Source organism: Chenopodium album, chromosome 18, assembly GCF_948465745.1.
Source record: "Chenopodium album chromosome 18, dcCheAlbu1.1, whole genome shotgun sequence".
NCBI classification, from domain to species: Eukaryota; Viridiplantae; Streptophyta; class Magnoliopsida; order Caryophyllales; family Amaranthaceae; genus Chenopodium; species Chenopodium album.
In genome coordinates, this window is record NC_137851.1 from 19,994,725 (window position 1) to 20,007,467 (window position 12,743).

At 40.1% G+C, this 12,743-nt stretch overlaps 2 protein-coding genes across 2 annotated transcripts; both read right to left on the reverse strand.

The window, feature by feature from the left end:
* Positions 1-369: 369 nt before the first annotated feature.
* On the reverse strand, positions 370-5,224 carry LOC145591606 (polyadenylate-binding protein 2-like). The gene is made up of 9 exons (XM_081648115.1): positions 4,597-5,224; positions 3,426-3,544; positions 2,536-3,192; positions 2,379-2,456; positions 2,197-2,286; positions 1,471-1,605; positions 1,174-1,350; positions 905-1,096; positions 370-794 (listed from the first exon to the last, which is right to left on the reverse strand). The coding sequence occupies exons 1-9, from the start codon at positions 4,889-4,891 to the stop codon at positions 552-554; spliced, it is 1,986 nt and encodes a 661-aa protein (XP_081504241.1). The 5' UTR covers positions 4,892-5,224; the 3' UTR covers positions 370-551.
* Positions 5,225-8,795: 3,571 nt separating this feature from the next.
* On the reverse strand, positions 8,796-9,407 carry LOC145591966 (uncharacterized). Its single transcript, XM_081648443.1, has one exon. The coding sequence runs from the start codon at positions 9,405-9,407 to the stop codon at positions 8,796-8,798; it is 612 nt and encodes a 203-aa protein (XP_081504569.1).
* Positions 9,408-12,743: the final 3,336 nt, after the last annotated feature.

Sequence of the window (12,743 nt, forward strand, 5' to 3'; positions counted from 1 at the left end):
GAAGTGTCCAAAAATGGGGCAGCTGTTGTAGAAAAACCCTTATTTTTTATCATTTTATTGCACATCTTAAGTTTTCCAAAGTGTCCATAAATGGGGCAGCTACTGCATTTATTATCGCATACATTGTAGCATTTTTCTTCTGAAAAGTACCTTTTGAATTGATGCATACCAAAATCGCATACATTGGAGCATTTTTCTTCTGTACAGTACCTTTTGAATTGATGCATACCAAATGCACACTTTATGTTCTATATGCCAAAACACCGAGTTCAAAGGTAAATTCGCAAGGAATCTCACTTGCAAATTAGCAAATTTTGACCCCCATAATTTTAAACGACAATGCATGAGGACAATAACTGTAAGAACAAGTTTCAAGCTAAAAAAGGGGTCTGATCGAGCATAGCAATCCTCCAAACAAACAAAACAATGCAAGACAGCAACATAACAAAACGAGAACCAAAATGTGTCAAGTTGCTGTTTAGAAAGGTATCTAAGCCTAAACTACCAAAAGGAATTTTCCACCAGGTACAGCAATCTAATGAGGCTGCATCTTAAGATACCAGGTTGTCATTGAGTGACAATGAAGCCAACTGATCAGCAGCATTTCCACCCTGCTGTTGTGCAACATTCCTCAGTACTTCCATAGCCTCCGCAACTTTAGCCTTCAATGCATCTGGAGACTCAAGCAAATGCAGAACTTCAGTCTGGTCCATCTCTAGTAGCATACCAGTCACCTTGGCAGCATTGTCATGCTCGATGGCATCCACCAGAGGGTACAAGCTTTCTCCAAGCATCTAAAGATAAAAAGGAAAAGGTTATCAAGTCAATTCCAACCACAAATCTAACTGTCGGGCAAAATAAATAAAAACCTAGATACATCATTCAAATATCACAAGCAACATACTGTTCTTTGTTGCTCAGGAGATGCATTGGCCAAGGCAGTTGCTAATGCAGTGATGGGCACAGGCTGAGCAATTCCAGTATCACGGATAGGCATGCCGGCCATGTCATATCCAGGAAGCATAGTCCCAGGCATCGGGACTTCTGGCATGTTCCTCCCAGGTGGGTAGCGATAGACACGCCCCCTTGGAAGCATCTGAACATCACAATAATACATTTTACGCAACAGAATTGATAATGTCAAGCACCAAAACTGATAGAATTTAGCTATACCTGCTGCTGCATCATTGGGACAGGCTGCTGATTTTGCTGTCCAGGACCTGCACCCCGTCTACCTCCTGGGCGCTGACCCTGCTGACCCTGCTGCATAAAAGGCACAAAGAAATTGGGCATTGGGGCAGCTCCAGGTCTCACTCCAGGTACAAGCTGCTGTTGATAGCCAAATCCACCCTTGAACACAAACAAAAATGTTGGAATAATTAATACCAATTAATATAGAAGATTAATAGTGCACAAGAGAGAAAAAAATTAACTCTAAGATTTGAAGTACAATAGCTCTACGGTCCTTACTTGTGGAGGAATCATAGGTGGTGCTTGCCCATAGAAAATCTGTTGGCCAAGGCCAGGTGCTCCAGGAGGGTACATCGGCATGCGGGGACCAACAGAAGGTGCCATAGCTATTGGCCTCATTTGCGAAAACTGAGCCTGTGATAAATAAGCAAGCTAAAATCATCAGGCAAAACAATGCAGAAGCAAATCAGAGTAATGGTAACCCTAGGTATTACATGGTATTGTAAAATTAAGTGTTTTCTTAACCCTGCCGTCAGAAGCCATTCTTTTATTTTTATCAAGGAAAAAACAGCTAGTCGAGCATTACATATCCATGTTATCACGAGACTAACATGTTAGCTGAACCTGTATTTGTCAATTGCATGCAAACATAAATAATAAAAGTAACATTCAGAATGTTTCCAGATCTAATGATGTGAATAGAAAATGGGAAAATCAGTCATGCAATATTCCAAAACTAATCAAAGCATGCAGTAGATGAAAGGCACCAAAACGAATGCTTCATCCTCTTATAGTTATCACAGACTTCGAACACTTTACATACAAAATCAAATGTCAAAACGTGCAACATTTTATTAATTATTGATTTCCCTTAAATGTATATTTCAAACTCAATTTTATACGTAGTTTCAAAAGGAAACAAAAATACTTGAGCACGCTTCAGGAACTTAGAGCTACTGCAAAAATATGATATGAAAATCAAAAGGGGTGGAGCCAGAGATTCACCTGCAAGCGAGCTCTTCTTTCTTCTTTACGCTGTGCAAGGGCAACATACAAAGGCTTGCTGACAATAATTTTTCCATTCATCTCGGAAAGCTGAGATATAAAGATAACTATCAATACTTGAAATTTAACATACACCAACATTTAACCATAAGTCTAAGTGAATCACAAGGAAACAAACTTACAGCTCGGGATGCCTCTTCAGGGTTTGAAAATGCCACAAAGCCAGATCCCTTACTTATTCCGCTAGGATCACGCATAACCTGTAGTCAATCATACAAATAATTAAGGCTGGCTACATTTATCATATACTGGCACTAGATATGTTGAATACCTAAATACCTTGCAAGATGTAATTTTTCCAAACTCTGCAAACATCTCCTTAAGCTTCTCATCATCAACAGTATCATCCAAGTTCTTGATGTACAAATTGGCACCCTGGTACTTGTCAGCAGCTTCCTTCATGGTCTGCTCAAACTTTCCCTTTAGCTCCTGCTCCCTTTCAGATTTCTTCTGTGCCTTCCCCACATACCACTCTTTGTCATCAAATTTCTTACCATTTAATGCCTCAACTGCATTGGCAGCATCTTCAGCATTATCAAAGTTCACAAATCCAAACCCTTTTGTTTTCCCATCAGCATCCCTCATCACAACAGCACTGGTTATAGGTCCATATTCACCAAATACTTTTTTCAAGTCGTCATCGGTAGTTACTTCACCCAAATTTTTCACATAGACATTGTTGAATCTTGTTCCACCCAAATTGGAATCTCTTTCCTGCTTACGAACAAAGTGCCCAACATACACTTGTTTATCATTGATCAGCATCCCGTTTAGCTTCTCTATAGCTTTTTGAGCAGCTTCTTCAAGATCAAACTGAACAAACCCAAATCCCTTAGACTGACCATTAGAATCAGTAGCTATCTTGCATGACAGGATGTTTCCAAAGGAAGAAAATGTGTCATGCAAAGCTTTGTGATCAATGGATTTGTCCAAATTCTGCAAAATCACAAAAGATCAGAAAATATTCAGAGATTAAAATAGGAAAGCTGGCCCAAGGAGGTTCCCAAACCCAAGAGACCTTTCTTTAAAAGAACCACGTTGAAAAAAAGCAAAGGACTGAAAACACAAATATAAATGATAAAAAACCTAGAATGGAAACATAAATCTTTCAAAAGAAACCAAAGCAAAAGCAGGAAAAGAACCATTTACAAGAAAAAATAATCCTTTACCTTGATAAAGATATTACCAGACCCACTTTTACGAATACTAGGGTCTCGATGAGAGTACATAACTCTAATAGGCTTTCCATTCAGAGGAGTGAAGTTCAACACATCCAATGCCCGCGCAGCTGTAAGGCAAAAATTGAACCAGAACAATAAGAATTTAAAAATTCAGTAATTAACAATAATCTAGTAAGCACAAATCCATACAGAGCAATTTAGAACCTAAGGCCTACTAACCAATTGCCTCTGTAGCAAAATTAATTCTCATTAATTATTTTAACTGAAATTTTACAACTTTTAAAGTTGATTATACAAGGCCTCCTTTGTTCAATTAAACCAACTAACTTCAACAAACACATTATAAATAAGAATGATTCGCATTAGGCAACATGTCCTAACAACTTTTTCAGTTCTAGTAAAAACAGAAACAATTTATAGAAGAGACGTCAAAGATTTAAAATACCATACAATAAGACAGATAAATTAGAAATCAATTGTATTACAGATTTTACCCAATATTAACTTAGATTACACAGGAACATAATGAAATATGTAGGTAAATTAATTTATCACAATCTCCTAAGTAATAACCATCTTAGGAGAATTTCCAGTTTCTCACATCACAATACCTGAACAAGAAATTCAGCCAACTCCACCAATATAACATACGGTACAAACACGGTGCAACAAACAAAATAAGACAGCTGAATCACAACCCTAATAGGATATTAAGGTACACTATATCATCATTGCACACAATGTTAAATCCAGAATCAAATGTCACAGGCTGAAACACGCAAACAACATTGCACAATCAACAAGCTGCAAAAGGAAAGGATCCGCAACCGCCAATTCATACACTGGAAAACAGAAAATCTTCAACCTAGGAGTTTGTATACATTACAACATAATCATCTAACCAGCATATTAAATTCAACCATAACTTAAAACACAATCAATCTAACAACATTGATTCATCAACAAGCCATAGTAAAATTTACGCCATATAGTAACAACATGCCGCAATCAACAATGCAGACAAATAAACATCAACAGCAATCAAACGCAGAAATCATCTCAATACCAAATCACAACAAAAACACAATAATATAATTTCTACCATTAAAATCAACATTAAATCAATAAAATATCGAGAAAAAAAATGAAGAGAACAAACCATCTTGAGGGTTGCTGAAGTTGACATAACCATATCCAAGAGATCGGCGAGTAGACAAATCCCTGCAAACCCTAACAGAAATAACCTGACCAATCTGGTTAAACAGATCGTAAAGCTGCGAGTCATTGACATTGAAATCGAGGTCACCGACGTAAAGCGACGTCGTAACAAATGCCGCAGCACCAGCACCATTGCCAGCACCACCAACGGCAGCGCCGCCATTAGGGTTCGCCACTCCATTAGGAGCACCCGCAATTGGAGCCGAAACCGAAGCCGGAGCCTGAACTTGAGCCATTACTAACAACACACACAAATAAATCAACACAAAATTTTCTACTGATTTTTTTTAAAGGATACTCTCTCAATCTCTCCTCGAATAATAATATCAGTTGCAAAATTGAAAAACGATAAAACCCTAGGAATAACACTGATAATTTGTGAAAACCCTATAAATATTTTTGGGAGATTTTGGGGGATAAATTGAGGAGAGAGAGTGATAAATCGTCGAGAAATATGAACGACGATGGAAAAGAAGGGAGAAAAATTGAGAAAAGAATGAATTTTTTTGGTGTTTTTGTTGAGAGGTTGGGAGGGCAGACAGACGGGGGGGACTGCACCGCAACCCGGGAATGAATGACTGTTTGGTTTATATACCAAGGAAGATGAAGATGAAGATGGTGGGCTTTTGTTGGGCTTTAGAGAATGGAAACCCTAGTGTGTCATAAGCAAATCTTTGCCGTTGGATTCTGACTGGTTTTAGTCAATTGATTGGTTTTTGGTTAGAGGAGTGATATCATGTTGATTTTTTTTTTTTTAAACAAAAGAACTTACAAACAAATTAACAACAAACAAACAAACTAAAAACGGAAATAAGGTAAATCACGCCGACGCGTCATCCCTGCTAAACAGTGAGTCTGAGCAATCGTAGACCTTGGAACCTTCTGAATATGACATACAACCAAATCCCCAATAACTTCCAGAAGTTCCTGTTGAATCCAACATACAAAAATATCTTTCGGAAACTGAGAACGAAGCAGATCCACCACCGAAAAACGGTCAGTAAGAATATGTAAAGAAGAATACCCACGCTGCATAGCATGGCGTAAAGCAAACAGACAAGCCATCAATTCAGACTGGAACGAAGAATTAGAGCTACAAGCCTGCGCCCCACCCCCAAGATGAATATCACAAGCCAGGTCCAAGAATACCCATCCATTACCCGCATTATGACTACCAAAACTCCAGGCCCCATCAAAAGTAAGACTGACTGTACAAGCATCCAAAGCATTCCCTCGAAGAACTACAGAAGACATAGTACAAGAAAACCCAGGATGGAGGAAACTCAAGAGTAATATCATATATGAACGACCTAGCCTCGGAACACCTATCCACCCAACTAGAAGCTAGATCCAAAATCGATTCAGGAGAATAGACCGCAGAACAAAACCTCATGGAGTTTCGAGTAAGCCAGAGGGCCCATAACAAACTAAAAAAATGATCTAACATCAACCAGTCCTTATCATGAAGAAACCTAGAAAGAACCTCAGGAAACCACTCTTCAAAGGACTGATCTTGGGACATATTCAAGGCCGATCCACAAGGTCAGTCCTCCCATAAACTCCAAGTAAAAGGACAATCTCGGAAAAGATGAGAAAGAGTCTCCACCTCCTGATGACAGAACCCACATTTGGATTCCACAGGCAAACCCTTCCAAGTAAGTAACGAAGCAGAAGGCAACGCATTATGGATTATCTTCCAAGCAAACATTTTCCAATTCGGAAGTAAAGGCGAAGCCCAGAAATGCCTCCACCAACTTGAGTTAAGAACCAAATGTGACCGCTGATCACCATTCTCATAACACAAGGAGCACACATACGTAGTCTTCGTGGAGAATCCCATCCCTGGTAAATTTCCAATAAACAAAATCATCGATTCTTTCCTTTGGCCGTTCAAGGCCCAAAATAAAGCCAATCGTACGAGGAGGAAACAACCGATGAATCATACCCGTATTCCATGCGTTCAAACGCACATTAATTAGATCAGAAACAAAGGATGAGGCACCCATCTTGTTTACGGAATCCTTAAACTGAACCTGAATCCCAGGCACCGAACTATCATCAAGAATACTAATGTTGGTACCAGATCCCACCTTCCACATCAAACCATGACGAAGGGTCTGAAAACCCTACGACAACCCCAAGATGGCCTGCTCGTCTTAGCAGTACCATGAGAAGCCAGCAAAGACGGATACTTTGCTCGATACATCCTGAAAATAAGAAGCTAAGAATTATGCATAAGCCGCCAAGACTGCTTAGCAAGGAGAGCAGCATTAAAGCAACTAAATTTCCGAATACCCAAACCTCCCAGCCCTCGAGGTAAATAAAGAGCAGATGAAGGAGATAATGCTACTCCTTTAGAGGAAGGAGAGAATGCCACCAAAAACGAGCTAGGAGATTATCAAGCCTATTACAAACCGTAGAAGGCACTTTAAACACCAAGAGGATATGGTTGAAGGAAGCGACACAAATAGAATTGATAATAACTAACTTCGCAGCCGCTGAAAAGCGCAAAGAAGCAAAAGATGAAAGGCATTGAACAAGTTTATCAACCATAGGCTGGAAAACCTGACACTTCCCCCTACCCATATCAACTGGCATACCCAGATAAGTACCTAAAGAGCTCCGAGAATCCATACGTAACGCAGAAGCCAAATAATCCCTATAATCCGATGGAGTATTAGAACTGAACTTCACAAACGATTTTTGGAGATTAACCATTTGGCCCGAGGCACAACAGAATTTATTAATGATAGCCATCAAGTTGTCGCAAGCAGAAGGCGAAACTCGAAAGAAAAGCAAGGCATCATCAGCAAAGAAGAGATGGGAGACGGGCGAGGCCTTACGGGAAATCTAAAGTCCTCGAACTAACCCAAAAGCCTCAGCACGCCTAATCATTAAAGAAAAAACCTCCATACAAAGGACAAAAAGATACGGGGAAAGAGGATCCCCCCGTCTGAGACCGCAGCGAGGATGTATAGTCTTGGACGGACACCCATTAACTAAGATCTGGTATGAAACCGTTGTAACACACTACTGAATTATATGAACCCAATATGGAGGGAAACCAAAAGCCCTTAAAACTTGCCTCAAGAATTTCCAATTAACCCTGTAATAAGCCTTATTCATGTCCAACTTAAGGGCTGCTGAGCAGAATTTAAAAGTCGAGGAATTCATATAGGAAAGAAGCTCATGAGCAAGCAGACTGTTGTCCGACATTAACCTACCAGGTACAAAGGCACTCTGAAATCCTAAAATCAAAGAAGACAAGAATCTTCGAAGGCGATTCGTTAAACATTTAGCAATACATTTATAAAGGACATTGCAGAGACCAATAGGACGGAACTGAGAAAGCTCCTCTAGGTGGTCCACCTTAGGCAGTAAAATAAAAAAGGTACGGCTCCATTCCTTAAGAAGATAACCATGGGTAAAAAAGAAGTGAATGGCCTCCGTCACCGAGGCACCAACCACTAACCAATGGGTCTTAAAGAAGGCTGCCGTATACCCATCCGGACTTGGAGATTGTCATTACCAATATGGAACATAGCATCTTTGATATCCATATCTGAAAAAGGTAACATAAGCTCCTGACAAGCAGAGGAAGAAAGAGTAGGAAGCTGTAAATCTTCCTACTCTAAGACCGGAATTCCAATGGAAGGGGCATGACATTGGTAAAGGTTCGAGAAATGATCAGTTAACATCTGTGTGATCCCAGCCGAATCTGTTACCCAATTACCCAAAACATCTTTCAAGTTGATAATCTTATTGCGTTGTTTACGAGCCTGCACTGAAACAAACAAAAACCGAGTCGGCGCCTCTCCCAATGCATCCCATTTAACCTTAGCTCGCTGTTTCTAATAAAGAAATTCAACTTGGGCTTGATCTAGAACTTCCTTCCTTGCGGAAATAAATCTCATACGATCTGACTCAGTAGCCAAAGTACCGGATAAAGAGAAAATGGAAGTCTCTATCTTCCTCCAGTCAATACCCCACGATTTCTTATGAACAACACACCAAGCCAATAACAAACGACAAATATAATCCAATTAACGACAAATTGAAAACATCTTAGACCCCTGGGCATTAACTTGCCAATTGGTACCAATAAGTAAGGAAACTTCCCGAAATAACAAACACCAATTCTCAATTCTCAATTCTATAAGCCTTGTCAAGATGCTCGAATATTGGGGCATCTAATTGGCCATTAGGCCAAGTATAAGGAGGTCCTGAAAAAGGTACATCCATTAATTCTTCATTTAATTTCCAATCCACAAAGTCCTGACGACCAGGAATGTTAAAGGACCCACCCACTTTGTATGTCAAGTATTCAACTTGGTTAAAGTCTCCTAGTAAAACAACATTGTCGACTGTCCTAAGAATAGTAGAAACCTTATCCCAAACAGAACTACGAGCCGAAATGTGAGGTGATCCGTACACAAAAACTACATTCTTGATTAGTTGACAAGGAACATGGATTTCACAAAAGATTACGTTAGGTGAAACTGAAATAGGAACTACCTTAAGGGGTGCAAACCAAAAAACAACTAATCCCCCACTAAGCCCATCAACATCCATACCACAAAACCCACTAAAAGCTAAAGAGGACAACTTTTGTACAGCAACAAAAACACTAGTTATGGTTTCAACTAAAAACATAATATCAACACCATAAGAGCGGACTAACGAGGCAATATACGGAACCTTAGGGGAGTTCGCTGCTCCAAGACCCCTACAATTCCAGGCTGCCACATTCATGGAACTCGTGGTGGCTCAGACCGGGGAGCCACCAAACCCTCAGAAGTTAAACCTAAAACACTACCCAAATGGTGGTGATTGGAAGACCCTCTACGTTTTTTAAAAAGGTCAAGACACTGTAAATAAGGAGACATATTACCCTCATCACCTAAATGTGACTGTGTAAAATTCTGCGCTGAAACAGACCTTTAACAGGGACCAAATACCTTAACCCCAGACCTCATCTTATCACAATTCTTAATTAAATTGAGGTTCACAGATCCTTTGCCCTTACAACTGCCTTTATCAAAACACCCCGACTGTAGAGAATTCTCCGATCTATCAGAATTACTATTCCCCTTACCACTTAACCTTTTCCACTTCCCCCGGCTAATAGAAGGCTTGAATCTTTTCCTTCTATCAATCCCCATAATGTTTCCAATATCATCACACCCTAGAGGCACTTTTCTCTTCCCACAAATCCTACAATCCTTCATTGATTCCATTGCATAACGTTCTCCAAATATGACCAAAGGTCTGCAAACCTCAGAAGTATTGATTCCTCGCCTACCCTTCGATCTCCCTTCTTCACATGATAGAGGAAAGCACGGAGAGAGTCATTGTACAAACGCAGTGAACCTACACCCTTCAAGACATCGCCACAATCCTTCTCTCCATGACCCAATCTCCCGCAAACATAACAGAAAAGAGGCAACTTCTCATACTTCATTGTAACTTGTTGAGAAAATCCTCCTCTAAAAAATAAACGAACCTCTTTTACCAAAGGTGCGGTAAGATCAATCATAGCTCTAATTCTTAAGTAAGAAGTCCCAATGATATTAGGCATATGAAGTGCAATAAAAGAGCCAATTTTATTCCTAATGATTCTTGCCTTCACTTTCGTGTTACGGCCTAGAGCTAATAAAGTAAATACCTTGACCCAGAAGGGCGACATGTGGAGAGGAAGTTCAGATAAACTCTTTTTGCCATCAACATTGCAAATGACTAAGATATGGCGATCAAAGTGCCAAGGACAAGCTGCCATTACAAACTCCTTATCTCTCCAATGGTGGAATTGAAAGAAAAAGATGTTCTTTCCCATACACCTTACTTCCATCCCAAACCTAGGGTTCCATAAATGATTCAACATTACAAAAAGAGCATTTGAATTAACTGTTCTGTCAGTCCAAATATCATGTTGATTTAATCACAGGTTTTGTGATGCAAGGTATTGGATTGATGACTCACGACATTGTATGGGGGAAGTAGGAGATAACCTAGACTCCCTCAAAACTTTATACTACCTCCGTTTATAATTATGTGCAACTTTTTCCATTTCGAGATGATCAGGGTTATGTGCAAATTTTTGTTTTCATTCTATTTTTAGTAAACAAAAACCCTTGAAATTACCTTTTTACCCTTAATTAAAAATTTTGATTTTTTTTAATTTTTCCCTTCACCTTTTTTTAACCTAATTAACCTATACCTAATCTGATTCTATTAATCCAATGATTCCCTCTCCTTTATCTTCCAATTTCCCCCTAACTACTCTCATTTACTTAATTTTCCAACCACCCAAATTTAATTGCGATGGCTTGGTTTCTTTATTTCTTCTGGAGAAATTTCCAAAAAACCCTAGTTCTTCGTGTTCCTCTTTCTCTCTCCTCTTCATACCCAGAATTCTCTATTCTCTCTCTCCATATATGAGTTTCAAACATCAGAACATTCACAAATCGAGTCCCCAATCACCATGGTTAACATAAATCCACTCCATGACGCTTTCATTGCCACTAACGACGTTGGTAAGGGTAATTTGATCCTATCCCTCATTCAATCGATTGAGACCCATTCTCCGTTTCCTCGCCAATTTTACGAGTCAGGTGAGGCCGGTCCATACTGTTCTTCAACCACCCACAAGGCTTTGGGCCAGGTGCTTCAAAGTGTGGAGGATGAGGAACGCGAGACTAGGGCTGAAGGCCAAGGGGAGTCCCGAGGGAAGAAATCGCTCGATTTCACTGATGTTGCTGTAGATCCGGTCCCTGTGGTTGGTGAGGGGAGCTCTGTACCTACCAAGAAGCCTAGATCTAAGAGGGCTAGGCCACCAACCAAGATCCGGGCTAAAAGGAAGGTAGCACTGGTGCGCTTCGACGTATGAGGGGGTTGCCACATCAGGAGTTGATTGTGGTTTCCTCTGATGACGAGCCTGAGAAGGAGGGTACATCACCTCCTTCAAAGAAGGCTGGTTCTGGTCTCCCTCCACTTGAAGTTGCTGAAATTCAAGGCTTTGGTTTGAAGCACTATGTGAGGAGGATGAACCCTAAGATTCAACCCTTTAAGTGAGTGCTTGCGTAACGAACCCTAACCCTAACTTGTTTAATTATGTCTTTCACTCCCTTTCCATTGATTTAGTGGCATGTTTGGTAGTTAATTGGTTTGCTCCTTTGGATATTTTTGAATTGTTGGCTAATTTTTATTGTTTTGGCTTGTTGGATGTGTTGGTTAGATTTGTTGCCTTGTTGGTTTTGTTGTTGGTTTGATGTCTGATCTCTTATCTTGTTGGCTGTGTTTAGGGATGGCAGCGGATCTGGACCCGACCCGGATCCGTGGATCCAGATCCGTTTTCCACGGATATGGGTCATCAAATTTTGGACCCGACGGATCCGGGTCGGATCTGGGTCCTGTTGAAAAAAACGGATCTGGATCCGGGTCCAACCCCCAGACCCGGACCCGGATCCGTTTACCAGTTTTATAATTTTCCTATTAAAAAAAACTAAAATTATTTGTTTCTTTATTAAACATGTTTATGATGTTAGTGATGAAGATTAGCCCTTTTAAAAGATGGATTTTTGATGCTCACATTGGATACATTATCGTTGTTTTTTTGCTTGCTCATTTGTAACATCGTACTTTTTCATTGTTTATATTTTTTGTTTCAAAAGACAAGTGTATAAGTTGGTTGTTTTGTATTTTTAGATTAGTTGTATAACTTTAATTTAGGTTGAACTTAATAAACCTCCGGTAGAAGATTTTTGACCCAAACACTACATTTATTGTAAAAAATTAGGCAGAATGTATTGGACCTGTTTTAGACCAAGATCCGGACCCGGACCCGGTGGACCCGTCGGATCTGGATCCAGGTCTTCATTTTTCAGACCCAGCGAATTCGGGTCGGATCTGGATCCAAGCTAGAAAAACGGATCTGGATCCGGGTCCATCCAGACCCGGTCTAGATCCGACCCGTTGCCATCCCTAGCTGTGTTGTTGGTTAAAGTTTGGTCTGCTGTGTTGGTTAGATCTGTTTTGTCTTGTTGGCTGTGTTGTTGGCTTGTTGGTTTGAGATGGCTTATTGGTTTATGG